Here is a 19,217-nt window from a genome sequence, read left to right on the forward strand (position 1 = left end):
AGTGTAATAAAAATTTCACCCTGAAGGATTTTCCCCTGTTTAAATCCAACTTAGTTAAACCATAGTGTTTATCTATTAACTAGTTACATAGTAACTTTAGAGTTAGGATTTTAATGAGGTCCATAGAAGTTAGCCATATCTTATCCAAAAAACCTAGCTGTGAGTTTTGTCTGTGATTTTAAAAGCTTTTTAGTGAGAGCTAGTTTAATTAAGTCGGTTTATATTTACTTACATGGTCTCCCCACCATAACACTTTGAAGATAAGCACCAGTCTACAAAGTTTGTAAATGCTAAATTCTTGTGTTTTATGGCCTCTTCAAAGTACTCACTCAGCTTAGTTAAGATAGAGATCTTAAAACAGGATGTATGGCTGCTGTACCATGTACTAGTTAACCAATGTACTTGTAGCACTGTAATGTAATCTGTAGTGAAAAACTGTCTATAGAATCAACCACTGTTGCCCATAAAGTTGGAGCAGTCCAGCGCCCTGAAAGAAGGACAAAGAGGCTGTCTCCGTAATTGTACATTCGCCGACGCCACGTCCCTCTCCAGTCGGGGAAAAGCGTCTGCTCCCTGGCCGCCGGAGCTGGCCTCCGGCAGACACCTCTTCTGGGGAGACACCACTCAACCCATGAGAGGGAACTGGATGAAGCCAGGACCGTCTCACCCCTGTCCTGTCTCCAGGGCACAGAGGTGACTTTGACGCTGCAGGAGGGTGAGGTGTGTGAACCAGTCTGCAGAGGGCCCATGATGAAACTACCATTTCAGAAAGGGCATGGTGGACAGCGACAGTCACCCGCAATCGGGGCATTCGACATGATAACTCCTACTCAACTGGTGTCGTGGCTTGAACTACGATCCCAGCCCCGCAGACGTCTTCAGGAGAGTCACGTGCACACGCGGAGATGATGAAAAGAAGAGCAGAGACTAGGACGGGGGCTACATGGGACATGAAAGTAAGGCGGCAGCAGCGCTGCCATTCTAAGACAAAGCCCTAAAAACTGGTAGAGGGTGTCCAGACCCCCAAACCCTGCCTGATTGGCTTAGGTCAGGATCCTTCTAGATTCTACGGTACAGAACCCCATGAGGAGGGGTGCCCAGGCCTCCTTTCTTAGCCCGTGACCTACAGAATTCCCCAGACTCTCGGGAGTGTCTCTCCGTGAGTCCTGGGGTGTATCCCCTGATGGGTGCTCTGAGGGCGCTGGGCACTCCTAGGAGACGGTCCGTTCTGAAGATGCTGGAGCAGGTTAGTGGGTCCCCTGAACCTGGATTCAGGCTCAAGATCAAGCTTCCCCTCCCTTTCCAGACCCACCAATCCAACCGCATCTCCGGCATACTGTGTGAGGGAGGCAACAAAGGACAGAGGACACCCTCAAAGCCACCCACACCCGACCATGCCAGGCTCCCGTGAAAGGGTTCCTCATCTCCCCTAGAATCTTTCCACCCCCATGTCCTTGGCATTTCTGTGCTAAACAAGAAACACCGCACACGGGGCTGGCAGGATTTAATGACGCAGGGCACCCGGCACCGTCGATCCTTTGGGGAATCAGGCAATTCGGGGCTGAGGACCAGAGGCTCAGGGCCACACTCACAGCCGCCTCTGCTTCTTCACTTCCTGCAAAGCGCACGGCAGGCGGCGGGAGATGCGGACCGACACAGTCTGGAGGGCGCGGCGGGAAGGACGCAGAGGCGCGGTCCAGAGCAGACGCACCTGCGAGCGCTGGGCCGACGCGGTCCTCCCGGCCTGGCCGCTATCCCCACAAGGTGTCCTGGGTCATGTCGGCGATGCCGGTCATCTGGCAACTCCGGGCCCACAGCTGTCGCTGAAGCTTCGGGTCGTACGTGATCGCCAATGACTTGGTCTCCTTCTCGTTGTAAAGATAGCGGCCGCCCACGCCTTCCAGCGCCGGGGAGACGGCAGCATAGACGGACGTCCAGGCTCCTTCATCCGGGGTCTGCGCGAGAAAGAAAGAAGGGCAGGGCGTCAACGCTCGAAGCAGAGACGTGGGTGTCTCCGTGCACAGAGATGCTTGGGTACCACACAGCGTCTCATCACCTGGCTGATCGCCGCGTGCAGAAAGTTGGGCGGCCAAGCTGGGGAGCCTGCGCCCACGCGAACTGAATCTCCACGCTGGTTTCATCCATTTCCACAGAGGCATATGGCAATCCTCAAGGTAGCTAGTCAGTCCTCAACTCTTTTTTTTGGGGGGGGAGGAGTCTTTTTAGGGCTGCACCTGCAGCCTATGGAGGTTCCCAGGTGAGGGGTCGAATCCGAGCTGCAGCTGCCAGCCTCCACCACAGCCTCAGCAACGCGGGATCCGAGCCACATCTGCAACCTACACCATAGCTCATGGCAACGCCGGATCCTTAACCCACGGATCGAGGCCAGGGATCAAACCCCTATCCTCATGGATACTAGTTGGATTTGTTACCTCTGAGCCACAACAGGAACTCCTCCTTTTGAAGAGGCCACACCCACAGGGCATGTGGAAGTGCCCAGGTGGGAGATGGAACCCACACTATAGCAGTGACCAGAGACACAGTAGTGACAACACCAGGTCCTTAACCTGCTGCGCCACCAGGGAACTCCCCAGGTCCCCAACTCTTGATGAACGGAAATGCTTATTCACTGGCTGGAAGCAGATGTGTGTTCAGCCTCTGTGTTTAACCCACAATTTTTAGCAATTTTAGAGGAAACCTCAAGACAGCAGAAAGGTTCCTGGTTTCCATGCAGCCAGGAGAGCTACAGTTGGAAAATCTTAAAGTTCAAAGAGAAGCTTCAAAGGTGAAGAAGAAGATGGAGGAAAGAGGAGCTCTGGCTGTGGCGGAGGGCAGCCTGTGTGAATGCAACACACCCTGTGTTCTGGGGTTGGGAGCTGACCCCTGGGCGTGATGGATGGATTATAGATGTGGTGCATATATGCAAAGGAATATTACTCAGCCATAAAAAGGACAACATCATGCCATTTGCAGCCACATGGATGGACCTAGAGAGTCTCATACCAAGTGAAGTCAGTTAGAAAGAGAAAGACAAATACCATGTAAGCTCATTTCCATGTGGACTCTAGAGAAATGATACAAATGAACATATTTACAAATCAGAAACAGAGTCTCAGAGACGGGGCAGAGGGGGGTGGGGGGGACACGGGACAACTTGTGGTGACCAAAGGGGAAAGCAGGATGGAGGAAGGATACACCAGGAACTTAGAAAGAACAGATACACACCACTCTATCTAAAGTAGATCTGACAACCAGGTCCTACTGTACAGCACAGGAAATTCTACTAGTATCTTGTCATAACCTAGAATGAAAAGCAATCTGGAAAAGAATACACACACATACACACACACCAGAATCACTTTGCTGTCCATCTAAAACAAATACAACATTGTAAATCAACCACACTTCAGAAGAAAAATACTGTGAAAAAATAAAAGAACTAGCAGATTAGAAGAAACAGGAGGAGAAGTTCAAGGAATTAGATACCGTGGCAAGTGAGGGTCTTTGGGGCTTTGAGTCAGTATCCAGAAAGCAGTGGAATTCCCTATCTGAAGGTCATGATAAGGACGTTTCGGGAGGTTATTACGTGACATCAACTTCTGGAAATCTGGCAGCACTTTCAAGCCTGGCCCTTCTCACACGTGCCCCTAAGACGTGATGCTTGTCGGACCATCAGGCACACACCGAGGCCAGGAGGCAGCCCCAGGGTCCCGTTTCCTGGAGGGACTCAAGAGGGGCATCTCAGGCATCGTGATGACAAATGCCTCTCCCCCCACACACACCTTTTGAGAAGTGAGGGCAAAGCTTCCTCTTTTTTTTTTTTTTTTTTTTTTGTCTTTTTAGGGATGCACCTGTGGCATATGGAGGTTCCCAGGATAGAGTGAGTCATCAGGTTCATCAACCACTGAGCCACAACGGGAACTCTCAAAGCTCCCTTTAATGCATGGCACCTCCCCATCCTCCACCCCCCACAGGTAGAGATGCTGCGATTGAAGGCGTCGTCTGGCTGGCTTCCCACCCAAGCTCTGAGCCAAACTTCAGAAACCACTGAACAGGACCGTGATGGGAAACGGCTGAGGGCAGCCAGGGGGACCCATCCTCCGAGGCGACTGGGTCTCGTCGTCAAGGCAGCGGGATGCTGGGGCTTGAAGTCAAGGCAGGGATCGCCGTGCAGAGTCTGAGCATCTGGAACCTCCCAGAAGGCGGAGGACCATTTGCAGAAGTCTACACAAAAGGGGATACACATCACTGGACACGTGCCCGCGTGTCTGAGTTGGGTGAGAAGGGGTGGGCATGCAGTGAGGTTAGGAGCGGGCAGGAGGTCACTCAGCAAATTCTGTGCCTCCTCGGGAACAAAGTTAATTTCATTGTGTATGCAACTGAGCAGGACCCTGCGGTGTCTTCCCGGGGCAGCCCTTCCTCCACATGCTGGGCTTTCGCTCCTCTCTGAAGTGTAACATGTATCTTGTTGGAGCTTGACGGGAACAGCGTGACCTGTCCTCTGTGGGCAGATGCACTAACATAGGATTTCTGCACGAGAAGTTTGCAACGACCAACCATTTCCCTCCCTGACCTGCCTTTAACAAAGCTTTGCAATTGTGGTCCGGGAGTTCAGGAGATGTGGGGGGCATGAGGCACCTGTCTCCTTGCCTGCCTCTGTAATCCACCTGCCTCTGCTCCAAACTCTGATGTTCCGGGAGATGTATGCAGAAAGATATCACTGTAGGGGAGCATATGTTTTCCTCTAGGAGTTTTATAGTAACCAGTCTTGCATTTAGGTCTTTAATCCACGTTGAGCTTATTTTTGTGTTTGCTGTTAGAGACGGTGCTGGTTTCATTCCTCCACAAGCAGCCATCCAGTTTTCCCAGCACCGGTTATTGAACAGACTGTCTTTTCTGCACTGAATGTTCTTGCTTCCTTTGTTGTAGATTAATGGAATGACAGGTGTGTGGATTTACTTCCAGGCTTTCTATCCTGTTCCACTGATCTAAATCTCTATTTCTGTGCCAGACCCATACCGTTTGTTGGTGGGAATATAAATGGGTGCAGCCACTATGGAGAACACTGTGGAAGGTCCTTAAAAAACTACAAATTGAGTTGCTGTATGATCCAGAAATCCCACTCCTGGGCATCGAACTGGACAAAACTATAATTCAAAAAGCTCATTGCACCCCTCTGTTCATTGCAGCACAAGTCACAATAGCCAAGATGTGGAAACGACCTAAATGTCCACGGGCAGAGAAATGGATAAAGAAGATGTGGTCCACAGACACAATGGAATATTACTAAGCCGTAAAAAAGAATGAAATAATGCCATTTGCAGCAACACAGATGCAATGAAAGATTCTCATACTAAGAGAGGGCAGGTCAGAAAGAGAAAGACACATACCACATGATATCACTTATACGTGGAATTCAAAACAAAGATACAAAACAGAAACAGAACCCAGACATAGAGAATAGACCTACCGTTACCAAAGGGTACAGGTGGAGGGAAGGGATACATTGGGAGTCAGGGGTTAACAGATACAATATATACTGTATATAAAACCCATAAACAAGGACCTACTGTAGAGCACAGGGAAATATACTCAGTATCTTGCAATAACCGATAATACAAGAGAGGTCCTCAGAAGCCTCTAAGGTCTATGGGCTGCAGGAACCCTGTTAGGCTCAGTCCGCCAGCCCCAGTGCCATTGGAGTCACTGTGGAGGCTGGGGTGCTGCCCACCTGTCCTGAGGGCCCAGGGAATGGAGACGCCCGAAGTCCTGGCCTCTTCTCACTTATTCTACAGCCGACAGCCCAGAAATGACCGGCCGTGTACAGCTGTCTATGGACCATCGAGGTGGACCTCGAGGTTTTGCATGAGACAAGGGCTCTCCGGCGTGAGACTGGGTGGGAAGCACCTTCGGAGGATGCAGGTGCTGCCAGGGAGCCGGGGATTGGTCTGGTCCTGGCCGTCTAAGCCCCAGTCAAGGTGCAGGGATGCGGGAGCAGCACAGAGGAGGGGTGAGCGGGAGGGACGATGGGGCCAAGAGAAGGCGTGGACCATGAGCTCCCCACTGAGGATGGCTGGGCGGGGGGCGGGGGGCTGTCTGCCCTCAAGGAGGGTGACTCATGCCCTGTGCTCCCCCTCCCCCTGTCCGCTCCTCACCCAGGCAGGACCCGACCCCAAGACGCAGCCCCACCACTCCTCCCTGGCCCTCACCAGTAGCTGGAAAACACACCTGCAGTGGATGCGACGCAGTGACCAGTGAAGGGGACAGTCTGCTGTTCTGGGCAGGGTGGCTGGCGGGTGAGTCCCGACGGTGCCCTCCCGGGTCCCAGCAGAAATGTTCCCTCCAGGAGCCAGGTTTTTTTTCTTAACGGAGGTAGAGCTGATTGACGAGGCTGTGTGAGTATCAGCCGTACAGCAAGGTCATTCAGTTTTAATATATATATATGTATATATTTTTGGGTTAATTTCCTTTATAGGTTTTTAGAAGACACGGGATCCAGCCTGCAGTTCAGTGGCGTCCAGGATGTTCTCGTTGGCATGGGATCTCCCTGGCAAACACATCCTTCAGTGAGCTCCTGGAACGAGCTCGTTTCCTAAGCCAGCTGTTCCCCATGCCCAGGATTCGGGGGTCTGTACCCAGAACGCCCCACCATCGTCTTGTGCTCCTAGCGAGTGACCGCCATCCGAGAAGTCCTCGTGGCAGACTCTGGCGCCCCGTCCTAGAATTCCCTAGGATGCATGGACAGGCTGCTGCTTTTTGGTTCTCCAGCAGGCATTCTCTGGGCATCCACTGCCCCCGCAGGTTGAAAATCCTTTGCTTGGGGCAAGCGTCCTTGTGACTGGCACGCCCAACGAGAACACGAGGCTGGCTGTTCCACCTGACAGGGCCCGTGGCGCGCTGGACGGGATGGGAGCTCATGCCCAAGACTCAGCTACTGCCAGGGAGACGGGATGCAGTGGGATTCGGTCTGCTGGCCAGGGTGTTTCTGTAGGAGAGTGACTCTCGAGCAGGTGCACATAGCCCCATGCACACATGTTCACATGTACACATGGCCATGCACACACATGCTCACATGTACACACGGCCATGAACACACATGCATTCACTCGCACACAATACACCCATGCATTCACACACAGAGATACCCGTGCACACACTCGTACACACACATGCATTTGCATGCAGACACACATACACCTATGCACGCACATGAATTTACATGCACACAATACACTCATGTATTCACGCACACACTCATACACATGCGTGCGCACACACACACACACTCACTCCTCCAGGGTGGCCCTGACAGGGCATAATGCTGACACGGAAAAGGGCAAAAAGAAGAGCCGTTCTTGGCTCTCACGCATCTCGCGGAGAGTTAATCCCAGTGCCACGTGCTTAAACCCACGCCAGGCACCACGTTCAAAGCAGCAGCCCTCGGTCACCTGCAGAGCATTCCCGAGCCTTGTGGGGCCACGCGGAGGGAGGAAGGGAGCTTCGCCTGGAATTTAAAGTTCCTAACTGTTTGGACAGCGCAGGAAATAGGTGGTTTTTCTCATTTATTCTTCCTCACCCGGGACACATTCCGCCTCAGCCCGGGAGCCGGGAGGCCCAGCCCACACCCCCGCCCTCTATCCGCCTCCGCTTCCTCTCCTGGATTTGGGGGCGCACTGCAGCCTTTCCAAGCGGGCGTGAGCAGGAGGTAATGAGCTCACAGGAGCGCAAAGCTCTCGGCCAATGGCACACGACGGCCAGCGACAAAGACCAACCACACTGAGGGTGACAGCGAGCGCCAGGGGCCAGGCTTTGTGCCGAGCGCTGGCATGCCTGCTTCACAGGCCAGGACTCGAGGCTCAGAGAGGGCTAGTCGCCTGTCCATGGCACCCAACCGGTGGCGGGGGGAAGCCGAGGTTGAAATCTAGAGTCACCATCACCTCCCCCAGGTCAGTACCATCACTGCAGTGGGCTGGCTCCCCCCAGAAGTGACTCTGCGAAGGCTGGTGTGCAGAGAGGAGCCTCTGTCCTGGGAGCTCTTGAGGCAGGAAACGTACGACGTGGGGCGGGGCTTCTGCAGGTGCATCACCGGAAGCGGGGCGTCCACGGCGCCTGCCTCTGGGCACGTGGCCTTCCTGCAGAGCTGCTCACGGCACGTGGATCCAAATCAGAGCAGGACGTTTGAAATGGGTGAACTGCGTGTCCCCAACCGCTTATGTTGAAGCCGTGCTCTCAGACCCCCGCGCTTCATCGTGTCTGCAAAGACGCTTCTTCCCACTAAGGCCTTGTTCACAGACATGGGGTCAGACGCGGCCGTGTCTCTTGGGGACCCCTGTTCACCCTCGAACACCATCTAGTCATTTCATTACCGGTGACCTTCACGGAGCCTAGATGAACGGTCAGGAAAGAGACTGCCTCTCTACTTCCCCATTTTTGTGGCTTCATGCTTGAGTGAGGGCTGAAAAGTATCCCCAAAATTCACAGGCTGAAGTCCTGACCCCCTAGGACCTCAGGATGGGACTGTGTTAGGAGACGGGGTCTTTCAAGAGGGGATGGAGGTACATGAGGTCACGAGGCAGGTGGTTCTGATCCCCCAGGACAGGGGTCCTTAGACGAGGAGGCGGTCAGGACGCAGACACGCCCAGAGGGACGGCCCTGGGAGGACACGGGGAGGAGACGGCCGTCGACACGCCCAGGAGAGAGGCCTTGGGAGGGACCCGCCCTGCCCTCCCCGGGGGCTCAGGCGCCAGCCTCCAGGACCAGGAAGGGATAAATGTTGCCGAAGCTGCCGTGACAGGAGTGTTTTCACAGCATCAGGAGCTGATTCAACGACCAGCGATCCGTCTTCTCTGACAGGACGCATAAACCCGGGAAGGGCTCCATGTGACAGGGTCCAGGAGCGCTGCAGACACCCCTGGCGCAGATGGCTCCTCCATGCACCTGCTGCGTGAAAAGCCACGGGAGGGACAAACTCCCGCCACGAAGGCAGCTGCTCACTTACAAGCTCTGGTCCCCAGTCGTCTCTTTCTTCTGAGTCTGCAGCTCCTTCCAGCGGCCTGGGCGAAACTGCTGGGCTGCATGGAAAGTGCATGTTCCACCACCCGTGATGCCTCCTGGCGACCGAGTCCTTCCCAGATGCCCCGTTCACGTGGGCGTCTGGCCCCTCACGTTCAGGTTCTGCCAAGTGGATCCAAGACCAGGAATATCCGTGGCGGCTGGGAGATGCTTCTTTTTCTTTCTTTTGTTCCTTTTCTGGCGGTGCCCACACCATGCACAAAGTCCCGGGCCGGGGACTGAACCTGAACCACAAGCAGTGACGACGCCTTAACCCACGAAGCCACTAGGGAACTCCTGCGAGATGCTTCTGAAATCTGCGTCCAGCGAATATGCATTGTGTTGTGGATGGAACGTGTGTGACCCCTGAATCCAACCCCTGGAGCCCTGATCCCTGACGGTGTGAGGTGGGGGGCTTTGGGAGGTGATTCGGGTCAGATGAGGTGTTAAGGCTGGGCCGGTGATGGGTTTAGGTCTCTTATAAGAAGAGGAAGGGACCAGAGCTGTCTCTCCATCATAGGAGGACACGGCGAGCAGGGGGCCTCTCTAAGCCAGGAAGGGAGCCTCGCCAGGAGCTACTCTGCCCCTTCGTGATCGCAAACGTCCAGCTTCCGGGGCTGCGGGAAGCTAGTGTACCATTTAAGCCGCCCCGTCTGCGGGACTCAACTGGAGCAGCCCGGGCCGATGGCGACAGGTCCCAATGCCACACTCTCTATTTGAACGCTGTTATTTCTAGGTTGTCGACCAAGCGCAGGCAGGAGACAACCATCGCGTTTTGTCTCGGTCCCTCTGAGCGAGGAGCCAGCGGACAGCAGCCGTCGGAGGAGGGGTCCCAGCAGCTTCGGTGGGAGCACACCTGCCTCGTCGACCTGTGCGAGGCGCCGCCCCGAAAACCTGGCGGGGATCCCTCCGCAGTAGCCGCCCCCCCGGGCTGACGACGCCTCTGACACGCACGTCTCAGAAACACCCGCGTGGCACCCGCGCTGAGCGCGCTTTTGGAGACCATTTCGCAAACATCCGTGCTTTTTCTTTTTTTCCTTTCTAGGCCCGCACCTGCGGCATAACGAGGTTCCCAGGCGAGGGGTCCAATCGGAGCTTCAGCTGCCGGCCTACAGCACAGCCACAGCAATACCAGATCTGAGCCATGTCTGTGACCTACACCGCAGCTCACAGCAACGCCGGATCCTTAACCCACTGAGCAAGGCCAGGGATCGAACCTGCATCCTCACAGAGACTATGTCAGGTTCTAAACCCACTGAACCACAATGGGAACTCCAGTCCGTGTATTTAATCTGCCTTCCAAAACCGCAGGCTTTGCACCAATACTGCTTCTAATTTACAGATGGCGACATGGAGAGATTTTTTTTTTTAACATACTAAAAATGATTTTGTTTTATGACTTAACATATATTAAGTCTATGCATAGCCTAAATAAGCCTTTTCAAAAACCCACCATAGGATCCTTGATCAAAATACAGATGGAAGGATTCAAGACACATTCTTGGAGCTCCCACTGTGGCTCGGTGGTGATCAAACCCGACTGGCATCCATGAGGATGCGGTTTGATCCCTGGCCTCGCTCAGTGGGTTAAGGATCCAGCATTGCTGTGAGCTGTGGTGTAAGCTGCAGATGTGGCTCAGATCTGACACTGCTGTGGCTGTGGTGTAGGCTGGTGGTTATAGCTCCGATTGGACCCCGAGCCTGGGAACCTCCATATGCTGCGGGTACAGCCCTAAAAGACAAAAAAAAAAAAAAAAAAAAAAAGACATTCTCATGACAAAAAACTTATTTACAAAACAGAAGCAGACTCATAGACTTTGAAAACAAGCTTATGGTGACCACATGGGACGGGGGTGGGGGGGATGGACTGAGGCTGTGGGGCTGGCAGGTGCACCCTGAGGAAGGACGGGCCAACGGGGACCTGCTGAGCAGCACAGGGGGCGCCACCCAGGATTCTGTGATCGGCTGTGTGGGAAAAGAAGCCGAAGGAGAATGGATGCGTAGACATGGATCCCTGAGTCCCTTGTTGTCCAGCAGAAAGGCTCAGCGCCCTGTACATCAACTCTACCGCAACGAAACTTTAAAATTAAAGGGAAAAAAATCCCTAGTAGGAGCCTTGATCAAAATACAGATGACAGGTATTCGAGAAACATTCTCGTTACAAAAGAACTTCAAAACAGAAACAGACTTACAGGCTTTGCCATCAAAGGAACAGTTGCTACGGAAGGAATGGGGGGGGGGGGATTCAAGAGGAGGGTGGGATTAACAGAGACGCCGTATGATGTGCAAAATAGTTAAGTAGCAAGGACCTACTGTCCAGCACAGGGAAATCCACCCCACATGCGGTAAGAGCCTATATGGGAAAAGGACCTGAACAAGAATGGATGTGTGGACGTGCAGAATTGAATCCCTTGGCTGCACCCCGGAACCCAACCCATCGCTGTAAGTCAACTCTACGCCAGTAAAAGTTTTTAAAACGTGCTTATTCTTCCGAGACCCCCGCTCTGGGCACAGTCCAAGAACGATGAAGCGTGTGCCGGGGGCTAGGAAACGAACTTCTCAGCAGGCAAGATGGGCGAGCAACGCTCCCTCCAGAACAAACCACAGATCACTCTTCGTCAACAGTTTAAATAAAAAAAAATTTTTTTAAATAAAAAAAAAAGATCCCCTGAAAGGCTCCGAGGAAGACAGAAGATGTCTCAAGTTGGTACCCGAACCCAGGCGAGAAAGGGGTTGGGTTTCATCAGAGGCAGCCCGGAGGCAGGAGGGATGGACGCCCGCAGGGCTGGGGCTGGAACTCGATGGTTTGCAGCCTGAGGGGTTCTCGGCCTGAGGCCGCTTTGGGGTCTGGGGAGCCACCGAGCCCACCTCCATCCAGAGCAGGACAACAAACGTTTCTTAATGGCTCACCCCCGTATTCTGTGGACTCCCAAGGCCAAGAAAGACCATTTGGGCTCTTTGGCTGTTGTTTTTAGGTGGGGTTTTTTTTTATCTTTTATTTTTTAAATTAATTAATTAATTTATTTATTTATTTATTATTTTAAGGCGGCACCTGCAGCATGTGCAAGTTTCCAAGCTACAGGTTGAATCGAAACTGCAGCTTCGTGCCGACACCACAGCCACAGGCACGTGGGATCTGAGCCACGTCTTCGACCTATGCTATGGCCACGGCAACTCTGGATCCTTAACCCATTGAGCGAGGCCAGGGATCGAACCTGCATCCTCACGAACACTATGTCAGGTTCTTCACTCGCTGAGCCACAACAGGCACTCCTATTTTTCATTTTTATTTTTTAAATTCTTTAGTCAACTGTAGTTGATGTACAGGGTTGTGCCCATGTCTGCTGCACAGCAAAGTGCCCCAGTCTCACACACACACACACACACACACGTTCCCTTTGTCATATTCTCTTCCATCCAGGTCTATCCCAGGAGACTGGACAGAGTTCCCTGTGTTGCACAGCAGGACCTCATGGCTTCTCCATTCTCAAGGTCTTAGTTGGATCCATTCTGAAAAGAGCCCCCACTCATGGGAGCTGACAGTGCTCAGAGGCGGTGGGGTGACTTCAGGGCTCAGGTGCACAGAAAAAATAAAATAAAAGGCGAAGGAAAAAGAGCCCAGGATGGGGTTGAACCTGTGCTCAAACAGAGCTGCAAGCTGTGTAGGGCTGGAGGGAAAAAGAAGCGCCTCATAATGACATAACAACCTTGACGTTACAGCGCTGGAGATGCGTTCACACACATTACGTCAGCAACGCTCCCAGGAGTCTCAGGAGATGGTATTACCCAGAATTAAGAAATTACAAAAATGAGGGGCACAGCAGCGGGGCGGGAGGTGCTGCACAGAATGGCTGGGTCTCCTTCCTCCAGACACCCCAGCCTTGCCACCTTCCTCCGCAGCCTGTCCCCAACGGTGGGGGATGATGGGCAGGTCACCCACACCCACGGCCTCACGCGTCCCCTCTGTGTGTGTCTCCATCTTTGCAACAGCATCCTCTGTTTGCTCCGCCCAGTCTTGGTGACCTAGGTGGCGCCCAGAAATAGAGACCTTCTGTCCACAGCTCATGGTCACCCCTCTGTCAACCCCCACACACCTGTCCCCACCCCCACCCCCCACACCTCATTTCCTGGAGAGGTGCCCCCACGCGCTCTAATTTCCTGCATCACAAACCCGCAAGGACCCTGGACTCTTTCTCACCTCACGTTCCACAGCCAGCCAGTCGAGACCTCGCATCCTTGGAATCGTTTTCCAAACCGTCTCCTCCTTCTCCCCGCCACATGCAGCCCCACCCCTGCCACGGCCTCTAACTAGATGCTCCTCTCACCCCCTGTGCCCTCCAGTCCCTGGGAAGCGCTGCAGGCTGGACCCAGCTGACCCCGTAACCTCACTGCAGAGGTCTGGCAGCTGGCATCCGGGAGGGAGCCTGGTCCCAGCGGCTAAGCCGCGTGCCGTGTGTGACCACCTCCAAGACACCCTCCCACATCTGGAAGGCGGCTGGGACCAGCTGTCCTGGGAAGCAGGGGAGGGGTCAGCTCCCATCATTTGGGGGGGGTCTGGGGAGCACCTGGGGGGGGTGCCGTGGAGAAAGAGGCACAGAAAGGGTGGTCATTCTCATCCAGAGGCGTTTCCGCGTCACCGAAGCTCCCAGCCAGGTTCCGGCTCCTTGGCCCTCGGCGCTGCCTTCTGCCTTCCACCTCCCGCCAAGGTTGCACCCTCCCCGCAGCCTTCATCTCCTGCCCCAGCACGGGGGCCGATGGGCCCCCTCCAGCTCCTCCTTTCAGCACAGGTGGAAACGGCTGCGGAAGCCACAGGGTGGGGCCCAGCGGAGCTCCTGTTGCCCGGGGCATCGATGGAATGCACTTGCCCGGGGCCATAAAATAACTGTCCCCAGGGCTCTAGGAACGGGGGCTGCAGGAGTTGCTCTCTGTCTAAAGGGCATCTCACACCCCGATGGACACCTGCCTCCCAAGAATCCCACCTGGTGTGACGTCCTCTCCCCCGTGCGCCAGGGAGCCGGGTCTCAGCAAACTGCCCAATAGAGGCGGGATGGGAAGCCACGAGCCTGGCAAGACGCAAGATGGTAGCCAGGGCACTCGAAATCCAGGGACACAGCAGAGCCTGTCAGGTGCCTCTGGATGCTCTCGAAAATGGCACAATAGTGTCGGCATCTTCAGCTTCCCAGAAATTTGATGTGTCCAACGAATGCTGGCAAAAAGCCGGGTGTGCACGGGGCTGTGTTGTTTCTGAAGGTTCCCAGCAGGGGGCAGTCTGTCTCCTGGCCTCCTGGCCTCTTTCTGCTGTAAGCTGGAGACAGGCTTGTGCCACCTGCCTCTCCATGGACTGAATCCTGAGCCACTGCAGCTGCCGCCTCTCCACACCCCCTGAAAGGAGCTCAGGGTGGGGACCAGGAATGGGGCGCTCTGTGCTCTGGGAAAACCAGCAGAACAGGGCTTCAGATAGATACATCTCTTAGGAGGAGATTTTACGTGCCCAGGTCTTGCATCTCCTCGTATCTAGAAAAGCACTAACATCCTTCATGGTGACGTCTGCTCCTCAGGACTTGTAGGGACCTTCCTCAGACCAGCAGCCAATTTTGTAAACTGTGTGCCTGGTCGCAGGCATCTTCCCCTTTCCTTCTTCACACAGATGCTGATATTCCCCCTTCCTCTTTGAGGTGGGACTTCTGAGCTGTCTGAAATACCCCTGCCTGGGCTGTAGTTGACAAAACAAAGGATGCCACAGTCATCTGTGAGTGCAGCCGCCTCCAAGACTGAGCCGTGAGCCCTGAGGGAACTGAAGCCAGAAAAAAAAAGGAACACGTGCCATCTAGTGGCCATCAGACTGCAGCCACTCCTTACAGGAGCCCTGAGGAAACTCAGGCTGCGGAAGCACAGGACACCAGTCCCCTAGCTGAGGTGCATGGCAAAGGAATGATGGCACAGAGCCCACAGCTTTGCATCTTCCCACAGAAAAGCACTGAATTCCTTAACTTGAAATGTCTAGTTTCCTGTCGACTTATGAATGATGGCCATTCTGACAGGTGGGAGGTGGTACCTCATAGTAGTTTTCATTTGCATTTCTCTAATAATTAGTGACGTTGAGCCTTTTTTCATGTGCCTGTTGACCATCTGTGTATCTTCTTTGGAGAAATGCCTATTCAGGTCTTTTGCCCGTTTTTCTATTGGGTTGTTGGTTTTTTTGCCATTGAGTTGTATAAGTTGTTTGTATATTTTAGAGATTAAACCATTGTCATTTGCATCGTTTTAAACTATTTTCTCCCATTCTGTAGGTTCTTTTTTATTCTTTTTTTAATCGTTTCCTTTGCTGTGCAAAAGCTTGTCAGTTTGATGAGGTCCCATTGGTTTACTTTTGCTTTGATTTCTGTTGCTTTGGGAGACGCACCTGAGAAAACATTTGCAAGGTTGATGTCAGAGAATGTTTTGTGTGTTCTCTTCTAGGAGTTTGACGGTGCCTTGTCTTACATTTAAGTCTTTAAGCCATTTTGAGTTTATTTCAGTGCATGATATGAGGGTGTGTTCCAGTTTCATTGACTTATATGCGACTGTCCAGTTTTCCCAGCACCACTTGCTGAAAAGACTTTCTTTTTCCCATTTTATATTCTTCTCTCCCTTGTCAAAGATTAATTGACCACAGCTATCAGGGTTTATTTCTGGGTTCTCTCTTCTGTTCCATTGGTCTGTCTGTCTGTTTTGGCACCAGTACCAGACTGTCTTGATGACTGCAGCTTTTTCATATCGCCTGAAGTCTGGGAGAGTTATGCCTCCTGCTTGGTTTTTGTTTCTCAGGATTACTTTGGCAATTCTGGGTCTTTTATGGTTGATCTAAATTTTTGGATTGTTTGTTCTAGTTCTGTGAAAAAATGTCCTGGGTAACTTGATAGGGATTGCATTGACTCTGTAGATTGCTTTGGGTAGTATGGCCATTTTTACGATAGTAATTCTTTCAACCCAGAAGCATGGAATGTCTTTCCATATCTTGGAGAGGGTGTGGAGAAAAGGGAGCCCTCTCACACTGTTGGTGGGAATGTCAATTGGTACAACCACTATGGAAAACAATATGGAGATACCTTAGAAAACTATACACAGAACTACCATATGACCCAGCAATCCCACTCTTGGTCATATATCCAGACAAAACTTTCCTTCAAAAAGACACATGCACCCCAATGTTCACTGTAACACTATTCCCAATAGCCAAGACATGGAAACAACCTAAATGTCCATCAACAGATGATTGGATTAAGAAGATGTGGTACATATACACAATGGAATACTACTAACCCATCAAAAAGAACAAAATAATGCCATTTGCAGCAATATGGATGGAACTATAAACTCTCACACTAAGTGAAGTCAGAAAGAGAAAGACAAATACCATGTCACTTATATTTGGAATCTCATACACAGCACAAATGAACCTTTCCACAAAAAAGAAACTCATGGACTTGGAGAACAGACTTGTGGTTGCCAAGGGGGATGGAGTGGGATGGACTGGGAGTCTGGGGTTAGTCGATGCAAACTATTGCCTTTGGAGTGGATGAGCAATGAGATCCTGCTGTACAGCACTGGGAATTATACCCAGTCACTTACGATGGAGCATGACGGAGGATAATGGGAGAAAAAAGAACGTTTATGTGTATGTGTGACTGGGTCACCTTGCTGTACAGTAGAAATAGGCAGAACACTGTAAACCAGCTATAATGGAAAAAATAAAAATCGCTATTAAAAAATTTAACAAAAGAAATGTCTAGTATTCTGCTATTGGCAGGATCTAGCAGGATCTTTTGTTTCCACTCCCTGCCTTTTGGTACAAAAACCCCCATATGTCCTAGCTCCCCCCTCGTCTCCTTGAAGCTGTTGCTCGGGGTGACCTGAGATGCTGCCTTCTGGGCTTAAGTCCTCATTTTACCCCCAATAAAATTTAACTCCCCACGTGCAGGTTGTGCATTTTTTTAGGTCGACACAGTGCTCAGATGCCCCTGCATCTGCTTCCTGGCTGTGGCCCCTCCTCCAGCTCGAAGTCAGAAATCCATTGTCTCTGCCCGGCGCCCACCTCTCCCTCTCTGCCTCTCACCCTACCCCCCACCCACCACTGCCGTCTTGAGGACCCCCGTGGCCACACCAGGCTCACAGGGTGGTCCAGGATCCCCGACGAGAGGCTGGAGCATCCGTGAGTCTGGATGGCAGGTCCGCTGGGGGAGGTGCGTTTCTGAAGCCATGAGGACCGCACGCTTCAATATGGATGCACATTCCCAACAACAGAGCTGCTGGGGACCCAGAGGTGGGAAAGAACAGTTCGTGGATGTGCAGCCTTGAGTGGGTCTGTTCGGCCTCCCATCTCCGTGGCACATGCACGTGAGAACCTGTCTTTCCAGCCTCTTGTCCTCACCAGACTTTTTTTAAAAAATCTTTTTAGGGTCACAGGTGCGGCACAGGGAGGTTCCCAGGCTAGGCGTTGAATCGGAGCTACAGCTGCCGGCCTACACCACAGCCACAGCAATGTGGGATCCAAGCCACATCTGTGACTAGACCACAGCTCACGGCAACACTGGATCCTTAACCCACGGAGTGAGGCCAGGGATCAAACCTGCGTCCTCATGGACACTATGGTGGGTTCTTAACCTGCTGAGCCCCAAAGGGAACCCATCTACAAAATAGGAACAGCCTCACAGCCATGGACAACAGGCTTGTGGTTGCCAAGGGGGAGGGGGCGGGATAATTCAGAGACTGGTATTAGCACATCCAAACTGTTCTATATAAAATCAATAACTGGAGCTCCCTTGGGATGCGGCAGGGAAAGAATCCAGTGTGGACATTACACCAGCTTGGGTCACTGCCAGGGCTTGGGTCCAGCGCCTATCCTGGGAACTTCCACATGTCATAAGTACGGCCAAAAAATAAATACATAAACTAAAAAAATGTATGTAGCCACCAGGGAATTCCTATGGTGGCTCCGTGGTCACAAACTCAACTAGTATCCGGGAGGACATGGGTTCAATCCCTGGCCCCGCTCCGTGGGTGAAGGATCCGGCATTGCTATGAGCTGTGATGCAGGGAGCAGACGCGGCTCTGATCTGTCATTGCTGTGGCTGTGCTGTAGGCCGACAGCTGCAGCTCTGATTCGACCCCTCGCCTGGGAACCTCCATATGCCACAGGCGCAGCCCTAAAAAGACAAAAGGAAAAAAAATAAAAGAAAAAGGTATCCAACAAGGAGCTATGTATAGCACAGAAAACTCTACTCAATATCTTGTAATGCCCTATAATGGAAAAGAATCTGAAAAAGTGTGTGTGTGTGTGTGTGTGTGTGTGCGTGTGTGTGTGTGTGTGTGTAAGTAAATCACGTGGCCATGCACCTGAAACACTGTAAACAAACTATATTCCAGTAAAAAAAAAATTTTAAAAATCTTAAGAAAAAAAACAGGGAGTTCCAGGTATGGCTCAGTGGGGTAAGAACCTGACTAGCATCCTTGAGGATGCGGATGGGATCCCTGGCCTCGCTCGGTGGTTAAGGATCCGGCATTGCTGTGGCTGTGGTGTAGACCGGCAGCTGCAGCTCCGATTTGACCCCTAGCCTGGGAACCTCCATATGCTGCAGGTGTGGCCTTAAAAAGAAAAAATAATAATAATAATAATAATCATAGGAACATCAGCGTGTCTAGGGCACCGTCCCACCCTGAGCAGGTAATTCTGCCCCTGGGCCTCCAGCGCTGATACTGAACTCAGCAGACCCATGGTTTGTACGTGCCCCACTGGGTTACCTGCGAACTGAATGCACACAAAGGAGCTATTCTTAGCCTGCGTCTTATTCGGAGGACGATGGAGCGAATGTTTATTTTCCTTCCAACTATGGCACCGAGTAGGGTCAGAGCGGCAAGAACCTCACTGCACCAACATGGAAGTTTGAGAAAAAGGCAGACGCCCCAAGATGCAAGACGGGGGAGGGGAGGATGAGGTCGAAACGCTGAGGCAGAAGAGCAGCCGCCGGAGACGTCACGGAGCTCGGGGAAGAGAGCCGGTGTTTTAGAGGGACTCTAGGTGGCGTCTAGCCTTTAGAAAAGTAAAAACGCAAGATGAAGTCGTGGGCATCTACTGACAACCAGCTCCCCGTCCATCCCACGCCCTCCCCGCCGCCCTGGGCAACCAC

At 52.5% G+C, this 19,217-nt stretch overlaps 1 protein-coding gene across 50 annotated transcripts in view; it reads right to left on the bottom strand.

The window, feature by feature from the left end:
* LOC102159510 (polyprenol dehydrogenase) overlaps positions 1-19,217 on the bottom strand; it is a 335,615-nt gene that overhangs the window by 160,258 nt on the left and 156,140 nt on the right. For 43 of the 50 annotated variants that reach the window (XR_014836156.1, XR_014836166.1, XR_014836179.1 and 40 more), the window contains one exon: positions 1,712-1,955. Coding sequence is in view for 5 of the 50 variants with exons in the window: in XM_085009046.1 (XP_084865172.1) it covers positions 1,752-1,955 (204 nt within the window). In the remaining 45 variants the exon portion in view is untranslated. Of the gene's footprint in view, positions 1-1,487; positions 1,956-15,233; positions 17,545-18,663; positions 19,121-19,217 lie in introns of those variants that run through there. The other 7 variants (XM_085009050.1, XM_085009048.1, XR_014836139.1 and 4 more) reach the window with 5 other exon arrangements.

This window comes from Sus scrofa, chromosome Y (assembly GCF_054392235.1).
Source record: "Sus scrofa isolate SSC_HxYL_T2T_F1_AM1 chromosome Y, Sscrofa_HxYL_maternal_Yorkshire_Landrace_v2.0, whole genome shotgun sequence".
Lineage (NCBI taxonomy): Eukaryota > Metazoa > Chordata > Mammalia > Artiodactyla > Suidae > Sus > Sus scrofa.